The sequence below is a fragment of the Populus trichocarpa genome, chromosome 11, assembly GCF_000002775.5.
Source record: "Populus trichocarpa isolate Nisqually-1 chromosome 11, P.trichocarpa_v4.1, whole genome shotgun sequence".
Classification (NCBI taxonomy): domain Eukaryota; kingdom Viridiplantae; phylum Streptophyta; class Magnoliopsida; order Malpighiales; family Salicaceae; genus Populus; species Populus trichocarpa.
Window position 1 is genome coordinate 8,243,766 of NC_037295.2, and position 19,390 is coordinate 8,263,155.

General features: G+C 31.5%; 2 protein-coding genes across 5 annotated transcripts; one reads left to right on the plus strand and one right to left on the minus strand.

The window, feature by feature from the left end:
- Positions 1-6,964: 6,964 nt before the first annotated feature.
- LOC7471842 (transcription factor GTE10) lies at positions 6,965-10,983 on the plus strand. Of its 4 annotated transcripts, none has more exons than XM_024581532.2 (10): positions 6,965-7,140; positions 7,645-8,500; positions 8,750-8,975; positions 9,060-9,124; positions 9,204-9,267; positions 9,358-9,441; positions 9,537-9,655; positions 9,776-9,842; positions 10,289-10,410; positions 10,517-10,983. In XM_024581532.2, exons 2-10 carry the CDS (start codon positions 7,745-7,747, stop codon positions 10,766-10,768), a joined length of 1,755 nt encoding a protein of 584 aa, XP_024437300.1. In that variant the 5' UTR covers positions 6,965-7,140; positions 7,645-7,744; the 3' UTR covers positions 10,769-10,983. The 4 variants fall into 4 exon arrangements, with proteins under 4 accessions (XP_024437300.1, XP_024437302.1, XP_024437299.1 ...); XM_024581531.2 differs by having other exon boundaries at positions 6,968-7,140; positions 7,596-8,500; XM_024581533.2 differs by having other exon boundaries at positions 6,968-7,140; positions 7,596-8,500; positions 9,216-9,267.
- A 2,621-nt stretch (positions 10,984-13,604) lies between these two features.
- LOC7471841 (eukaryotic translation initiation factor 4E-2) lies at positions 13,605-16,661 on the minus strand. The gene is made up of 5 exons (XM_002316710.4): positions 16,323-16,661; positions 15,685-15,850; positions 15,471-15,596; positions 14,105-14,170; positions 13,605-13,999 (listed from the first exon to the last, which is right to left on the minus strand). The coding sequence occupies exons 1-5, from the start codon at positions 16,586-16,588 to the stop codon at positions 13,952-13,954; spliced, it is 672 nt and encodes a 223-aa protein (XP_002316746.1). The 5' UTR covers positions 16,589-16,661; the 3' UTR covers positions 13,605-13,951.
- Positions 16,662-19,390: the final 2,729 nt, after the last annotated feature.

A 19,390-nucleotide genomic window follows, 5' to 3' on the forward strand; every position in this document is an offset into this window, starting at 1 on the left:
TTACTAAAGCAAATAGAACAAATAAAATATTGCATTTAAATTATAGGTCGTCATTGTCAATTATTCCTCAATTATTTATCAACATAATCCATCTATTCATCTACATTATTCATTCACCACATTGAGGTTTCTTGTTTGTTCCATCATCAGGAAATTAATTTATTCTCCCTTTATCAGGCATTAATACAATTATCTAGAAACTAATTCCTCCACCCATTACTGAGCATTAGTCTCATTACCAGACATTAGTCCTATTACTAGGAAACTAATTTCTTTGTCAAAAACCATAATTTAAATATGATATAATAGAACATTTCCAGCATAATACAATGACAGATTAAGGAAGAAAATGACAAGGTGTATGACACCTACCTATTGTTAGAGCTCGAGTAGTACCTCCCTGTTGCTACATAGCTCTTGTGGCCTCTTTGTATCAACAAGTATACCACATTATTCTTCCTTTGCATTCTCATTCCACATGATATTATTTTAAGTTTACTTTCATCAATTTAACATTCATTTTCAATTAAATTCTTGTTTTACTTTTTTTTCTATTCATTTTCCTTTGTTCTCTAAACAAAAGCAAATTTTAGTAACTCACCCGCACAAATATGCACATTCAAATTTCCTTCTTATAATCATTACCGGCTCAAGTCTCCCATCAAAACAACTTTTCTAGCAAGGTAGAAATTTACCAATTTTTAGTCTATCTAGACTATTCATTTAAGATTACTGTTCAGATTATAATTATTATTGTTGTTATCCATTTTTGACCACATAATACACACACATACATAATAGGATATACAATTATACATGAAGAAAGCCTAGAAGATAATCTAATATTGGTAGTGGAGGACCACGATGATAAGTGAAAAAGTTGAAGGACCAAAATGTATAAGATTAACAAAATTAGCAACTTAATTCTGATTGACAAAAGGCCTAATTGGTGAAAATATTTTTATTTGGGGTAAAGAAATATAAATTTGGATGGTTAAGGACTCAATTAGAATTTTAGAAGGCTTAATTAATTTTATTGAGGACTTGTTTGTAAGGAAAATCAGTTTTTGAAGTCAATTTGGGTATTGATTAGAAGAAATTGAAGTTTGGGGATTGAAATTAGACTTTGGACGTTTTAATTGGTCAAATTATTGTGAAAAAAAATAGAGTTTGAAAGCAATTAAGGACTTGCAGATTCCCTAGATCAAGGACCAACTTATAAGTGGCATGCAATTTTCTGGGGTAGAAATTTGTCAAATCATGGGCCAAATTGAAAGGAATTGAAATTTTGGTGGTCAATTAAAGATGAAATTGAAAAAAATTGAAAACCAAGGACTCGTTTGTAAAAGGCGCTGATCTCTGAGGTTGATATTTGTATTTGGCAGGGGTGCAATTCCATGCAATTAAAAGTTAGGAGATAATTATGGGTGCAATTAAAAGGAATTTGAAGAATAAGGAACAATTAAAATTGGCCAAATATAAAATTAAAAGGCCCTAATTTCTATGGTTTAACCTAGACGACGTGTTGTTCACCTATTGTTCATCTCATTCATTGGCAATTTTGGATGATCGAGTGAACATCTTTTAGCAAATAAATGTGGCATCTCCGACCACCTCAGGGGCTATAACCACCACCATTTAATTGGCAAACACCCTATTTAGAACCCCATGCCTATTAAATTGAACGTATACACCCTAATACTTCCATAGAAGTCTCCAATATCTTGTCCCTGATCAGCTTCCTTATATTTTTAGATTCAGGGTTGATCAAGTTAGCACCTTTGAATGAATGAATATGAAGATACAGACCTCTAAATTAAGTAAGGTTAGATCCAAATGAAAGGTGTGCATCTCTTCTACCAACTTCATGTGGTTTCCGATGACGTTCACATTAGAGTTGCTCCAACGAAGCCTAAAAAATGGTCAACCTAGCCAGCTTTGACCGTTATACTTGTTTTTCAAAAACCACAATTTTTTTCATGTGTTCACACTTAAAGCTTCTCAAAGGGTTCTTATCAATACCAATGAAGTGTTGGTCTAGCGGTTAAGGCACTACTATATCCCTGTAAGGGTGAGAACACAAGTTCGATCCCAGGAAGCGCACTTATTGGGAGGGGCAGCCACAAACCCCGAATGAGACTAGTCTCACCCTTTAAAAGGGTGTGAGGATACTCAGGTAAGGAAAAAAAAAGGTTCTTATCAATGGCTTTAAAACCTTCCCCTCAAGATCGAAAGGCCAGAAATAGCTTCTTACCCTCCAAGTCTAGCAAAACCACTAAATACCCTTAAAACCGAAACCATAATTGCAAAATCAGCCTAGTACAAGAGCTTTCAACTATTAACTTTTGTCCAGAACCCTCTCGCTTTGATCAAAGTGCTAAGGGGTCAATCTTTGAGAGAATCCACCAAAAAACCTAGAAAAACCCAATAAATACCCCTGAAAATTAGAGGAGAAAAAAGAGAGAGGAAAAACGTGGGGAAATACTCTGTTAATAGAACCTATTGTGAAGCTTCAAAAGCCTAATATAAAAGGTCTAATAAGGTTTGGAAAAAAAAGGAGTGAAAGGAAAAGAATGAAGGAAAATAGAAGAAAAAATATCAGCCTATAGTCAATAAGCTTGAAAAAGGTATAGTCATGTAACAACTCAAAGGTGAAGTCCATGTGACATGTTCATTCATGCTTTATTAATATTTAAACATCTTTTGATGTTTTTTAAACTTGTTTTAGTGTTATAATGTTTTCGAGTTTTATTTTGATTGATGTGTAAAACAATTTTATTGTTTAAATCTTGTTTGGAGTTGGTGTTGATGTTATTAAGTGTCAAGATAATATGTTTGTGACTGATTTTGATAAAATATGGTAGTTTTGGATTCTGCTAAAAGTTGACAGTGAGTGTTTGATGCCTTTTTCTATTTTTGTTAGTGTATGTTCTTGGTTTCTGAGCATGATTTAGGTTCCAAGTGTTTAAAGAGTCAGTTTTGAATTGAAATTCGATGTTTTTGTTGGTTGTTATTGAGGTTGCAGTTATGAAGTTGGAATTTAATTCATGTTTGTGATGATTTGATATTTTTTGTTAGTTCTTTGGATTCAACTATGCTTGTTATTGATAATGTAGTTTGTGAGGACCAAAAGTAGTGTGTTTAAAGGCCTAGAAGGCCAAATTTGGGTTTTTGGCATTAGTTCTTTAATTTCTAGAAATTGTCTAGATTTTGGGTTTATGTTCATCGCGTGAACTTTGCCCCTCTTGTTTTTGAGCTATTTTAGGTTAATTCCTAGCACATACATGTTACTTTGTCATTTTAGCAAATAATCTAGGGTTAAAACGCACCAATAACATGTATTCATCCATTTAGATTTTAGGGTTCTTTCGATTAACCAAATATATTTTGATCAAATCGTGACATTTGAGTGTTAATCGAAGAAAATGGATGCTTGATTTTTTATCCACACATGATTATAAACAAAACCTTGCCTTTGCCTTTGATTGTATGAAAAAAAAAAATTATTTGTGATTTGTGTTTGTTGGGTTTCGATTTGAATGTTTATCATGTTTTTCACGTTCTTGGTGTTTGATTTATTTTTGTTAGAAAATTTTATGTTTTTGGTTTAATTGTTTGTTTTGCTTTAGTTTCGGGTCAAATCATGGTTTTCTATTCAATTCAAGGTTAAACCAGTGTTTTCGAGTTAACCCGATTGATTTTATTCTCGGTCAGGTACTAAGGTTTTGTTTGGTTGGTTACTTTTTTTGTTGAGGAATTTTTGGCCTAAGGGGTTGTTCGGCAAACACGGCAAACACACCCTTAAACCTATTTTTGACAATTTTGCATTGAATAAAAAATGGTTTTTTTTTCCAAATAGTCTCCAAATAAATTCCAAAATACTTCTAAAAATTTTCAAAGACCAATTTAAAATTATTTATGGGTCTTTCGCATGTTTTTTCAGTAATTTTATTTAATATTGGGACTGTAAACTTATATTGTAATATGTTGTCTTAGTATTAAAATACTTTCTTTTCGTCAAAATCTCAAAAAAGTTGCACAATTTCTAAAAACTCTCATTTCAAAAAATACAAAAAATGTGTTTTATTTGGTGTACATATAACCAAATCTCTCAAAAAAATAAAAATCATATTTTGGATTAAAAAATATAAAAAAAATACATGGTATGATTTAATATTTTTTTATATACACAAAAATTCAAAAATATCTTTGCATGTAATTTTTTGATTTAATAACTGATTTATTGAATCCATGAGAACTTAGACAATATTTGAAAATCCTAATTTTTTTTCTTCTAAGAATTAATGGTTAACATTTTGATATGAATAATAGACTTACAAGTAAGCTGGTATTTAAATACTAGGAGTTGATTAGAAAATTCTGAGAATTTTTTCAGATATTTACCAATTTTAATTGGGAGTATTTTTCACCATAATATACGAGTTGTGGTAAACCCTTTCGCCTTCCATGAAAGGTGAACCTTGTCAGGTCACCTATATGAATTTTTTCCACAATAATTTATTTGTATATACGAGCCCATAATAAATTCAAAATACTATATTTATTCATGAGCGTAAATCTTTGTTTCAAGTTATAGACGAACCATCAATTAGGAACTTATTAATACCTTTAAGCCACATTAGTTACGAACCATCTTTGTTTTTGTTTTTTTTTTCTCCATTAAAATTAAAATTTTGGATAAATTCACTCGTGCCCATCCCATCCCATCATCAACTTTTTTTATTCGTTTTTTCATAAATCCTGATTTTAAACAACATAAGATAACCATTGCTTGAACTAACCTAACCCAATATATAACATGTACTAGTTAACCTGTGCCATGTCGTGGGTTGTATATTTTTTCTTTTGAGTGTAAATCTTAAAATCTCATGCAAATATCTTATTAAATAAATCAAGAATTATATGTGTAAATAAATAAAGATAGAACCATTAACGATAAATAAAAAATAAATTGGAAAAATCAAGTGATAAATATAGATTAAGATGTTTGATATCGTAATATGTGACATTTATCCAGTTGTGTTTATGGAATTTTTTTATCAAAATAATTTTTTTAAAATCAAACAATAATAGGAACAGACACACGTGGAATTGATTGAATAAAACAAAAGAAAAAAAATATTATGTAAGGTTGCACACATTATAAATATCATCTAGAAAAAAAAAGGCCAAGTCAACCTGAGGTAGCATGATAGACATATAATATCGGTAGTAAGAGGCAAGAAAACTTGAGTTAACTTGCAAAACCCGTGACACGGGTTATAAGATTGAGATAACCATATAAAAAATAAATTGAAAAAAACCACAAAGCTAATATTAGAAAAAAAACTAATATCAAACGATGAAATCGAAAAAGAAAAGGAGTTAAAAAAAGGATGTTAATCTACATTAACTTTTCAAACCCATGACCCAAGTCATTAGATCAGAATCACCATTAATGGAAAGATCGTGAAGTCCAATCCCCAACAAATCAAACGCTAAAAGATTAAACAAGGAAAAAAAATCAATTACACAAAAAAATCCAAAACAAAAAAAATATAATTAAAAGAATGAGAGTGGAAATAAAAATGAAAAAAATAAACTGGAGGGCAACCAAATTTTTTTTATTGGAGGGTTAAATTGAAAGAAAAATAACTTTAACAAAAAAAAAGACCGGATTAGAAAAAATAATATACAATAAACTTTGATTGAATGATGAAATTGAAAACTAATAAAACTTTAATAAAAAAGCAAATGAAAAAAAATATAGAAACCAAAAGAATAAGGACCAAATTGGACAAAATAATATATAAGAAATTGTAATGGGAAGACTAAATTGAAAAACAAATAAAACTTTTATAAAAGAGCTAAGCACAAAAAATCAGAAATAAAAAAAATAATTGGAATTAAAATTAAAATACCAAACAAAAAAAGGACCATTGTGTACTTTTTAGGAGAGCAGAGAGAAAATAGAAAAAAAAAATGTTCATCAGCGATGAACCAACCACCTGCTGTCTATACGCATTATACTAAATGCAAGAGGACGTGGTGATGATTCTAATGTCGTCATGGAAAGCAGTATTCAACCACCAATCGCAACCACACGCGTCACCCAAAGGATGCAAGCAACATCCTCTCATTGGCGCATGAGTGACACACGCCATCAATTTTTTTCATATTTTTATTATTAAAATATAAAAATGTCCCTTATTATTTCTAAATATAACAAAAAAACCAAGATAGAAAGAATAAAATACACCTACAAGATGGTTTTAGTTTTTTTTCATGAGGGTATGTTCATCATTTTACTATGCAACAAAAAGCAAAATTACCATGAAACCCCTGAACATAAAATTATTTTTTTGCCTATAAGATTACTTTGGTAATTATATTGTTTTAAGAAAAAACAAAAAGATCTTATGTCCCTAACAATGCGTTTCTTGGTTTAGTTTTTAAAAGTAAAATAGATATTTCACCGCAAATATTAAATAAACCACCCACTTTCTCTATATTTTTCATTTTAAATATTTGTTTTTCAATCTCATCATGATAAGTTAGCCTAAATTAATCTACAAGTCTAATAAGGGTTAAATTATTAAAAAAAATAGATGCAAAAAAAGCATTGTGAACATAGTGCGTTTTACCCAATGAATTCCCCTGACGTTTTCTATTTACATATAATTATAATTATAAATATTCACTCCCGCCCGATTTTGTAATTAATAAATAAAAAACTCAATTATCGTATTTTCTATTTAACACAAATTTCTAGAATTACCAACAAGTACATCATCTAAACCAAAAGAAAAAAGAAACGCTACTAAAATTAAAACCGCGACGGACCTTAACGAGGACAAAAGCGTCATTACAACAAAACGCGGTAATGCTACTTGGATCTCCTACTCCAACTCCCAGTAGGCCAGTAGTATAAATAAAGCCAAACAGAGAGAGAGAGAGACAAAAGAAAAAATAAAAAAAAAAAGAAAAAGAAAAAACCCTAAAATAGATTACAGAGCGTGAGCGAGAGCGAGAGAGCTCACTCTCAAGTAGACACTGCCCTACAAAACTACCTTGCCTCTTGCCCTTCTTGCAGTCAAATCTTCTTCCAGAGCAGCCTGTGATCTACCCTTTTGGATCCTGGTAAGTCTTTCTTTAAATCCTAATATCTAACTGTTGAATTGTGATTTCGGATTTTGTTTTATTTATCTTTTTTTGCGCTAGACTCATCGGACTTTAGGGTTATTTTTTGGATATCGATATCTGGGTTTTTTTGTTTGATTGCTTTTCTTATTCGATTTCAAATTCTGGAAACCCCAATCTTGTTCTCTGTTGGTTTTCGTGTTTATACTTTGCTTTTGTGAATTAAGTTAATGGTAAAATAACTGTTGTTGTGATTTAATGCAATGCGAAGAACATTAAAACTTTGTGTGTGTGATGCGAGTTTGAATTGAATATATATATAAATATTTTTTTCTGTTTGATATTTGACTTGAGGGTTTTTCGTGGCTCGCCTGCGTTGCTGGTTTCTTTCATTTAAATCTACATTTTTTTTTTCCTTTTCTGGGCCTTCCGTATTTGTTTTGAAACTTATGCAGGGTTGTATACTTTTCCCTTGCTTATGCATGTTGGTTTTGTTGACGTTAGGGCACTGCTTGGCACAGTGCTGCTGGTCATATAATTTTGGTGGTGCCTGGTAAGCTGGAAATCTGAGGTTACTCCTCTCAGGTGCTTTCAGCTCATCACAATGATTGCTGCTGGGAGTGTAGTGATGAAGAAGTTGACAATTAAGATTGCTTCCCAAAGAATAGAAGTTATTCCTGGGAAAAAGTTGCTTGCTGCTGAACGTAGTTGCAGTGTTTCTGTGAGTGAGAATCCTGGTTCTCAGACAAGTAAATCAGAAATTGTGAAGCAGAAATCTTCTGTGTCAGGTTCTAGGAAGCGTGGACCACCAAAGATGATAGAGTGTAAACAGCAGAAGAGGCTGAAGATGGACCGTGCAGTGACACAACAGTGTTCTGCCCTTCTAAAATCACTGATGGTTCATCCAGCTGGCTGGGTTTTCAATAAGCCTGTGGATCCAGTAGCACTGAATATTCCTGATTATTTCTCTATTATATCAATTCCCATGGATCTAGGAACAGTAAAGTCTAAGCTGGGAAAGAATTGTTATGCTAGCATCAAGGAGTTTGCAGATGATATCAGACTGACCTTTTCAAATGCCATGCTGTATAATCCTCCGACAAATAATGTCCATAAAATGGCAGAGGAACTGAATGGGATTTTTGAGACAAGTTGGAAAGCTTTAGAGGATAAATGGAATCATGAAGGACCTAAGTTTGGAAGTGGAAAGATTATAAGTGGACAGACAACACAAATCATTGATTCCAGACCGAATTGTCCCAGAACACCTCCTCTGCACAGCAATGCTTTGCCAAAGAAGTCAAAACCATCTGAAGAAAAGGTGATAAGGTGCTCATCCAATGCAAGTGTTGTTTTGGAAGTAAGTCATTCCTTTAGATTTAGGATGGATTGGATCTGTAATGAAAAATTAGAATACAGCTCTAACTAGAAACCTCTGATTGCTGTATATATATCTGACCCATGTGTTTTGGCTATTGTATTATATATTTTTGCAGTTTTTTAGTAATTGAAGTCTGCTATGTTCTAAGTACTTTGACTTTCTAATGTATATTTATATATTTTCAAAATCTTTGTAGTTGAAGTTTATATATTTCTGCTTTGTTTATAGGCAAAGCCTACTAAACCAGCAGGGGTGTGCAAGTCTCACGTGCCAAGTTCTTACAAAGGTGTGAAGTGGCAGAGTAGTGTTATAGGCACTGATGGTGGTGGAAGACATGCATGCGTCTCTAAGAATGTGAAGCCATTGTTGATCCCAGTTGCCTCAAACTGTAGTAGCTGTGGCAGTAATACTTGTCAATGCAGGCTCCAAAGTGATTCAAACCATACAAACTCAGGTGGATAGCTAACTTTATTTTTTTCCCTTGCCATGGTTTTGTTACCTATTATTTCTGACCATTGTATGTTTTTCCTTGGCTTAGATATATCATCTGAGAGATCATCAGGGAGAGATCAGCGTGCATGTAGCACTGATACCTCCAAACCGGTATGGTAACATGTCCATCATGATCCAGTGTTGGTCAAAATTCAATTTTCTGCAATGTCTGATCAAGCATGCTTGTCAGTTATTTTTCCAGGAAAAAAGCATGCCTGTACCACAGATGAGCAAATCAGATCCAGATTCTGATGGTGAGAAAACTTGTTTTTGGTATTTGTAATATTAAAATGCATACCATATGGTTACCTGACATCTGTAATGCTGTTCCAACTGATATGTAGGGGCTGTTAGTGCTTTGGATGATGAAAATATATGTCCCAGTTCCCAGCTTACAACTCCGGCCGCAGATGCAGCATCTGGAGAAGGTTGGCTTTCATGTAATTGAATTAAGTGCTGGTGCTGGTGTTTTAACCTGATTTTAATTCTGATTTTTTTTTTAAATTTTGCTTTTGTTTGTTAGACTGGAGCTCTCTCTTTGATGTTCCGTTGTCTCCAACTAAAGCTCTCCGTTATGCAACAATAAAACATCGATTTGCAGATACTATTTTAAAAGCTCAAAATAAGGCACCGCTTCATGATGTAAGCCTTTTTCTTTGTGTGGCAGTCTGAGGTGTTGTTGAATTTTGACTCTTTACTGTGAAATGAGGGTAGCCAATGGTACAGGTGCCTGATTTTTCATTTGGTCTTTCTTATTGTTAGGGTGATAAAGCTGATCCAATGAAGATGCGGCAGGAGAAGGAAAGATTGGAAAGGCGGCAGCGGGAAGGTAATTTAGGTCACTTATTGTCTTCCTAAATATGCTATATCAGGTATTCCTTGTTAGAATCGTACACAAACATGGTAGTGGGTCCTTATATATCATATTAACAATCAAAAGAAAAAAATGTTCAACATAATTGTCCTGGTTATTGATATTCAGCATTCAGGCATGGTTAACTTTGTGATGGGCATGTTGGGCTGGTGTCAAATTTTTCCAATTTTTGTCATTGTTATTCTTGAAATTAGATGATTATATTATTTGTCTGTGTTGGTACGGTGTCCAATTTTTCCAATTTTATTTTGTGTGGGATCACGCGTATGGTATGTGAATTCACATGTTTTCTATTTCTAAGATTGATCTCTGTCTATTACATGGCTTGTCGATCTTTTTTTGTTCATGCCAGTGTCCCATATTTTGTTTTAATTGTGGACTTTGATTTCATGACAATATAGAGAAGTCTTGGATTGAAGCACAAATCCGAGCTGCTGAAGCTGCCTCTCGAAGGAGGGAAGAGATGGAACTGAAAATGCAACGGGAGAGGGAAAGAGAAGCTGCTCGAATTGCGCTACAAAAGGTTTACTTGATAATTGATTTTCACAATTGAACTTGTATTTGTGGATCCTCCTGATTGATGTTACTTTAAATTGCCTCTTACCTGTTGATTTTGGTTGCCACTGCAGATGGAAAAGACTGTTGAGATTGAACAGAACCTAGATATCCAAAGAGAACTGGAGAGGCTCTGTGGCTGTTCAATATCATTCGATTTCCGTTTTGGCAGTGGAAAGATGGAAGTGGTAAAAAAGGGAGAAATTGGAGCTTGCATCGGTAGCCCGCTTGAGCGGTTGGGTTTGTTTATGAAAGATGACATTGAAGATGAGGATGGTGGGGAGTTTCTGGATGGAGATGGAGAAGAGGGGGAGATACTCTGTTAAAAACCCGACAGATTTCTAAGCATGTCAAGTAAGTTTTTTTCAGGGAAAACATAGGGTGTAAATGTATTAATTTTGTAGTGGGATAGAGGGATCAATGTAGCACTGAACTAGTATATCTATAGGTGGATGGATATATAGTTCTCTGGTTAACTCACCATTCGTCTCTCTTCACTCTTGAGAGCACTTGTAAATCGTTCCTTTTTTCTCTTGGGTTTTATACCGTGTGGACAGCCGTATCTGGATGTATGTGTACACACACACACACACACACACACACACACACACACAGAGTTAAGCAATCGACCATATCAGGGAGCTTCTTCTATGCGACTTGAAAGCAGGAATTCGGTAGCGAGCAGGCAGGCAATTTTGGGCCAAAAGCAAGAGAAATAATAAAATAAGCCATTAATGAATGTGCGAGCTCTAGGGCGATTATTTTGCCTGCCAAAAACCTAAAAATGCCTTTTAGCATTCTCATGAACTCTTGAAGACATGTCACAGTACCAAAAGAAAACCATTTGAATTCCCGCTGTAAATTAGGGCCTTGAGCATTAGAATATTAAAGGGTAGTGTCATAACTACTAATAGCTTGTAATATTTATTGAAAAGATATACCTTATTGCTAGAATTGTGGATGTATTTATTTAGAAGATATACCCTATTGCTAGAATTCCTTATGTCTTGTTATTCCTCCTCCATAATTTATTATTATATTATACAATGAACTAATGAGGAGGGTCTTTTGCTGTTTCAATTGTTGTGGCGTCAGACACAGGAGCGACGTGGATTGCTACACTACGTATGAATGTAGCCCCTCCTTTTGTCCTTTTGACAACTATTCATTTCGGATGCTAAATTCTCTTTTCAATTTTCGACTCCCATAATATATTTTTAATTTATTTTGATTTATTTACTATATTTTATTATGGTATCAAAAAATATCATGCCATGTTCAATTTTTTACAATAAAAATTAATTTTATCATTTTGGAAAAAATTGAAACAATATGTACCAACTTTAGCATAAAAACAAAGAGTATTTTTTTAGTCTAAAACTTTATTTATTTTATATTTTTATTCTTGAAATTTTAGAGGCAAGAGAGATAATATGATTTATTGGCCACTACTAAAAAGACTAATCTAGTGTCAATAAATTCCTCTTGACGAGAAGGGTTTAATGATGATAATATTTTCCTTTAAATATATCATAAAAAAAATTAATTGTAGGCTTTTAATACAAGTGTGTAAAAATGATTGATTCAAATATTTTAAGCTTTTAATTGAAGTTTTTTTTTTAACAATCATAATAAATTTTTACTTAAAAATAATGTTTCTCGTAAATTTTTTTTTACATGTTTTTCTTAAAATAGAAAGAAATGCATGAATAAGAAAATTAGGTTTTTAATTAAAAATATATGTTTTTTCCTTTTTAGTTCAACTCGTTTTAATTTTTTCCAGATATTTTTTTTTCTAATTGCTATTGTTTTTATTCAATGAAGCATGCTGCCAACTAAAAAGTAAAAAGTTATTTTGTTGAAAAAATAAAATTACATGAATCAGAAAAGATAATTTTGATGAAAAAAATTTTCTCCTCCATAATTTAAATGTTGTCTTTCCAATATTTATTTGTGCCATCATTTAATTAATAAAAAATAGATTCTAAAAAGCAATAGTTATTTCTAAAAAATAAATTTTTAAAAGGCAAGAGTTATTAAATTTGGTTGGGTCTATAATCTAAGTAGCAAATCAAACAAGTTAACCCAAGTTAAATCAAGTCAATCCAAAATATCACTGTTTAATATTAAAAACAAAGGTCATAATGATGTCGTTTTAATTTTTTATAAGAAGTTAAATTAAGTTTTGGCTAGGCTGTTCGAGCAGCAAGTGGACTTGTCAAGTCGATAAGATCATACCAGGTCAGCTCCAAAAAGTTTTTCACGGCAACACGTGGACAACTACCTGATAATGGATAAAATAGCTTGATTAAATATATTTCTTCTATTATTACAATATAAAAAATAATTCAATTTAAAATCAATCTTCTTTGTATTTTTTTTTAAATGAGAATATACAAGAAAAATAGGAGATTTTACATAAATATTAATTATTTTCTAAACTTACAAATCATGTAATTTTTGTTCTAACAAACTTAATATTAAATTAGTAGATTTTGTAGAATTAATGAATAAGTTAATCAATCATGGTTCTAATTTTTTCGGGTCCCAAATGTAATTTATTATAAATCATAAATTATTACTAGTATTTTAATATTGTGATGTATTAAACGTCAATATTAAAGGTATATATTAGGAACTAAAAAAATTAATAATTATAGATATTAATCACTATTTGGCAAGTCCGATCCTCTAAAATATATGTTATAAAATAAAAAATTTGAACCAAATGCAAAGATAAAATAGAACCGTAAAAATATTGTTTTTTTTTTTTTTTTTTTTTTTTTTTTTTTTTTTTGTGTGTAGTGTTTTTAGTCTCTTCTTGTTACTTTTTTTAAAAGGAAATCAATAGAAGTTAAAATTATAGAGTAATTAAGACATTTAACACATGGTAGAGGTAGAACAACAACAATCTTGTTTTCGTAGATCCATGAACAGACAGAGATCATGAGCAGAACCTATTGACAGTAAAAATGCAGGTTTCTATTAGTTATCATTTAAGGTGCAACTGCTCGCTCCAAAACAGCACAAACATTTATATCCCATAACTTCTGTTTTACTCGTTGAACCTCGCAAAGTAAGTTGTGAGGAGTTCCCTTTTTTTTTTTTCATTTCATTTCATTTGCCATTGCTCATCAGGCTTGTAGGCGAGCTTGGTGATGATTGTGCGTGCAACAGCAGAAACAGTTGTATTAGGTCAAACTTGGGATTACAAGTTCCTAACATGTTCACTCACAAACTGGGCAGTTCATGCGCGTTCACAATTTCCAAGATAACCAATCATTTCGGATTCAAAGACCAGAAAATCAACTCAAAACATAAAACAATAATAAAAAGAAAGAAGAAGATGATGCTGGTGTTGTACAACTAAAATTATAGCAGACCAGGCAAACACAAAAAGTCAATCAAAAGTTCCAGAACCCTAATATGCATCTAAACTTCTACCATGCCGAGTCCTGCATTACGAAGCATCCGCCTAACATGAACCTTTCAAGAATAGACTCTACAAGTCATACTGAGTAGCGATTCTTGGCATTTCTGTCTTTCTTCGCATCATCCTGAAAACACAGTTCAAAACATAAACTCAATATCCTCCACCATGCAAAACAACTAAAAGCAGTTGGTATCTGACAATATACATGCATAAAAAGCAAAGTCCTTACATGGAATATGAACCCAATAGTCTCATTGTAATCGAGAAACTCCTTCCACTGTTTTCCAATGCTCACCTGCAAAATGGCAGTTCATCAATTCACCCGATCAGAAATCTCAAGGAGATTAATTGACTTTATCTTAATCCATAACCCTCCAAGTTCCATAGCTTTGAAAACAACTCATTCTGTTTCACCATTCAGCATTTGGTTTATTTCTCGAATAAATTCAAAGTTTTCCAGCACAGTAGCTGCTACTATTTTTACAATCTGCTGCAGATGGCTGAATGAAGTAAACAAGTTTAACGCCCTTACAAGCAATATGATAGATTTGACATTGTTCAAAGATGACACAGCTATTATGAGGCTCAACTTGTTCTATTCATTAGAAAGCTGAATATGACAGGTCCAGGCTACATTCATCAAGTGGTGCCAGTTGTACATCCCCTTTGATTCCAACCTTGTTGATTCTGAACTTCGTTTGCAAAGGAATTGGACTTTTGACCGGCCAGGACTTTTTTATGCGCCTCTTTAATGGATGCAAATGAAAATCCATATGTAACCAAATGAAATGTGGAGATAACCATTTGGTGACTTATGGCCAACCTTCATTAAAAAGGTTATGTATGCAAAAGCCAATCACTACCTAGACTATAAGCAATCAAAATATGATGCAGGATTAGAGCAATAAATGAGACCCAGCACCTACATGCTCTAACATGTAATAGCATCTAGGCCTTGTGATGCCCAAACTATTTAGCACTACATACACCAATGAGCAAGTCATAGCTCTCACAATTGTTGGATTAATACGAGAGACACTTGATGCAAATTTATTTCCTAACTTGAAAGCACCAATATAGAGGGTTACAGCTTTAGATTCATATGCTTTTATCCCCAAGCCACTGACTAGTTCATGATGATAAACAACTACAGCTGCATCTTAATGGAAATGTCATTATCAGGAAAAATATTCTAGAAGATGATGCTAAGTTTCCTCCTAAGCCGGTTTAGTTCTAGCTTTGATTTATTGTCATTAGTGCAGACCACAAAGAGACACACAAAGGTCCTAGTAACTGCCATCTTCAAACAGAATTCTTCCTACATGTGATTTTGTTTCCTTTGTCTAATTGGAAACCAATGGGAGTGTACATGAAAAATAAGGAATACCATGCTCAAAAGTAATGGATGATGGTGCAACACTTATCCAAGGAGAAAGAATCTAAGAAGTGACAATCTGTAACAGTATCCACAAGAATGAAAAAGTTTCCAGTTCTATACTATGTCCATGAAGAATGCAAATCATTGCAATTTACGATCCAAAGCAAACAATCCAATATATATATATATAATCCTCCTTTCTTTTCAATAGCACTACCTGAGCAGTTTCATTTGAAGCATTCTTAGTCCAGATAGCAATCTTTTCCTGCCTAGCCCTCACACTGACCACTGCTCCACAAATTTCATCTCCATGATCAAACTGCTCTCCAATCAATGCCAACAACTAACAAAAAAAACAAGTGTATAAACAAAATAAGCAGCAACATAAAACTGCAGTCAGATACTGCCATCTGAACAACATTGAAACATACCGTATTCAACCAAAAAGTATCAGATTTTCCTTTACTAAGAGTTACACTCCACTTCCCTCCATTAGCACAAATAGGGTCCTCCCATTTTGGCTCAATTTTATCTTTGAAGCAATGAAAGTCTGCTCCAACAGCCAGCTTGCTCGGGTGATGTATATTGTTGTAAACACTGAATGAACCACACAATATATATTGTCAACGCATTAATCAAAACTAATTTCCATTAAATCACTGAAGAAACTGCTAGTACTCATTCACAAAGAAAATAAAAAATCACAATTCAAGCTGCCAACTTTAACCAAAGACGTAAGAAGCCAACAACAAAAGATAACAACTTTCTATAGTAACATGAGTTTACTACAATTACACAGAAAAACATTTCATTAAAAAACCTTCACATTAATCACAAAGAAAGCAATAACGACGTGCATAATTGACGCAATCAACATTAAAATCATAGGATAGCAACTTTCTCTAGGTATACGTGAATTTTCAGATCTATAGCTTGCATTACCGATTTCTTGTAAAACCCAAAAAAAAAGATAAATTATTCTTAAGAAAAAACAAAGGCAATTTCCCATCAAAGATCAAGAGAACAAGGCAAGAAAATCAAGAACCACACAAAGGAAAAAAGGCGCAACCTCCAAAACTCCTCAATAGTAGAAAAAGTGAAGATGGAGCGCAGGCTGCTACCCCAACTGGCTTGTTTGGATTTGGCAGATGGATTATCGAACCAGAAAGTCCATTGATGTTCAAGTGGGTGAGGCTGGTATGGTAAAGAAACTGATTTCTTTAACGATGAGTCGTCATCTCCTCCTGCAACGATCTCTCCTTCTTCTAGATCGTCTTCGGTGTTAGGGTTTGGAGTTTTTTCTGTTGCTAATTTTTGTGGGTCTTCAACATCCATATTTCTTTTGTTTTTGTTCCTTCAAGTTCTAGGTTAGGTTATTATACAAATAGAGAAAATGAAAGTTAATATACGCGGATTCATAACACACAACAGAAACGCCTGAATTTTTTTTTTTTAAACGTGAAAAAGGTGTAACTTAATTAGTCAATTTTTTTTTTCCCTGTGAATCATGAGTTTTTTATAAATTTTAAAGTAATTGAAGATTTACATAAATATACAAGTTGGTTTAAATATATATATTAATTAAAATAAAAAAGCCTAAAAATTTTATATAGAATTATGAGATATTATTTAAGAAATAAAAAAATAAAAAAAGAGAGATAATATAACTTTACGTAGGATTTTTTTTTATTTATATATATATTTTTATCTAATTACCATGAAATTTCTCTAGAAATACGCGGAGTCATAACACACAACCAAAACGCCTTATTTTCAAAAACAAAAAACAAAAAAGAGATGTAATTTAATTAGTTAAATTTATTTTTTTATATAGTTTAAATCTTATAAATTTTAAAGTTATTGCAAATTTACAAAAACATAAAAACATCGTTAATTTTTGGATCCATAAATTAGTTGAAATATATACAAGTTGGCTCGAATATACACATTAATTAAAATAAAAGAGCCTGAAAATTTTATATGGAATTGTGAGATATTATTTAAGAAATAAATAAATAAAAAGAAGAGAGATAATATAATATAATTTTACGTAGGATTGTTTTTTTCCTTTTATATATATATATATATATATATATATTTTATCTAATTACCATGAAATTTCTCTAGAAAAACACATGCTGTTTATTTCTTTCCCTTTTTTTATATGATAAATTAATTTGCATCTTTTGATTTTAATTTGTAACCAATATTAACTTCCTTTTCTTTAAAAAGAAAATTTTTATTTAAAAATAATATATAAAGATATTATTATTATTATTATTCTATTTTGGACTCCATGTATTGTTAATTCCAATAAATAAAAAACATTTATGGAAAAAGTCACCCTTAGCTTATTTTCCAATTCTTTTTTCTACTACTCACACTTTTATTAAATATTTGTTTTTTAAGAAAATTTATAAAAAATGATTATGACTTTCAAAAATTTTAAATTTTTTTTAAAGTATATTGAAAGTTTTATTATATGTGAACATTTCAACTCAAGATACTAAAAAGTGATTTTTTAAGAAAATTGGGTCCACCGTCAAAGCTTGACTCGTTGAATTAATAGACAAAAATAAAAAAATAAAATGGCTAGCTATGGAGGGTTAGATTGTAATTGCCGAAATAAATTCAGTATAATAACCGACCAAATTAATAGTTCTTTTTTGCACTGCATAGTTTCAAATTATTTTTTATATAAAAAAATTTAGATATTTTTTAATCATTTTAACACATTAATATTAAAAATAATTTATTAAAAAAACATAATTTTAATATATTACCACAATACCAAATTAATGTTTACAATCTCAATAGTTCATTCATCTATCAATCAATTAATCTATCTATAAGCCAATCTATACCTATACAAAATATGAAAATGCTAATTAGCAATGTAGATAAACATGAATGAATTGATTTGCAAACAAACTTTTAATACTCAATTCTCATATAAAATGACGTCGTCACCAATTTGTAATTCATGGAAAAAGTCATTGTCACGTTTGTTTGTATAAAAATTTAAAAAAGTTTGTTCATATAACATCACTTCTAGATATCATGTCAGATGAAAGGTACGTGGTTGCAGTTTTTTTCAAAGTGTCTTTTATGCTGAAATGCATTAAAATAATATCTTTTTATTTTTTTAAATTTATTTTTGAAATCAATACATCAAAACAATCCAAAATACATATATAAAAAATTAATTTTTAGCTAAATTTTTTTTTAAATTTTTTTTAGAAACGCGGGTGCCACCACGTTTCCAAACAATCTAGAAATCTTATACATATTTTGTATTAATAGGCTCACTATCAAACTATCTAACTTCTATATCTATATGTATCAATCTATCTATACATCTATCTATCCAGGATGCAATTTAAAATATATTCTATATTTATGACATATAGATTGCTTATATATTAATGTCATAATCCAAGTTTTGTCCTCTAATTCCAAAACATTTTCCAAAAAAAGTAAAAGATTAAAAAAAAGATGTTTTCAATGCATATTGGTTGTTTACATGCTTTTTTTTTGTGTGTTTTTCAATTATTTTTCTCTCGTTGATGTCTTTTTGAAAAAATCAAATTTATAAAAATATGTTTTTAATGCATTCACTTCCATTTTGTATTTCTTAATTACTTTTCTTATCGAATTGATGATAGCATTTTTTTTTAAAATCAAAATATAAAAAAATTCAAAATAGAGGGAAAAATGGACATGGATCTAAAGTGCAACAAGAAAAACGAGGGATCAAGATAAAATAAAGTTACTTGGGGACCAAGTAATTAAGAAAGGAAAATGATGAAAGTCAAGTGGGCTAAAGTGTAAAATAAGAGAAATGAGGGGCAAAAATAAAATTGAGTTACTTGGGAACCAAGTAACTATAAAAAAGATGATAAATTTACGGGCTATAAATAGATAAGTAAATTGAAGATAATTGGAGCCACCACACAAAAAACCTAATCTTATCTCTCCCATATAAAATCCCTAACCTTATCTTTTCCATAAAAACCCCTCTATGAACTAGGTATGGTTTCTAGCATTATTGATCTAGTATCTCTATATTGTGAACAAAGCTATTGCATAAGCCAAGGAATCAAGGTCTTACTAATGATCAGAACATGTACTTAGACT

Excerpts from the sequence above, each read along its gene's own strand:
- LOC7471841 (XM_002316710.4), bottom strand. The coding sequence starts at position 16,588 with ATGGATGTTGAAGACCCACAAAAATTAGCAACAGAAAAAACTCCAAAC. Across the intron at positions 15,851-16,322 it reads ACTATTGAGGAGTTTTGGAG|TGTTTACAACAATATACATC; the intron begins GTTGCGCCTTTT and ends TGGTTCATTCAG. Across the intron at positions 14,171-15,470 it reads CTTCAAATGAAACTGCTCAG|GTGAGCATTGGAAAACAGTG; the intron begins GTAGTGCTATTG and ends GCCATTTTGCAG.
- LOC7471842 (XM_024581532.2), top strand. The coding sequence starts at position 7,745 with ATGATTGCTGCTGGGAGTGTAGTGATGAAGAAGTTGACAATTAAGATT. Across the intron at positions 8,976-9,059 it reads TTCAAACCATACAAACTCAG|ATATATCATCTGAGAGATCA; the intron begins GTGGATAGCTAA and ends TCCTTGGCTTAG. Across the intron at positions 9,268-9,357 it reads ATCAGATCCAGATTCTGATG|GGGCTGTTAGTGCTTTGGAT; the intron begins GTGAGAAAACTT and ends ACTGATATGTAG.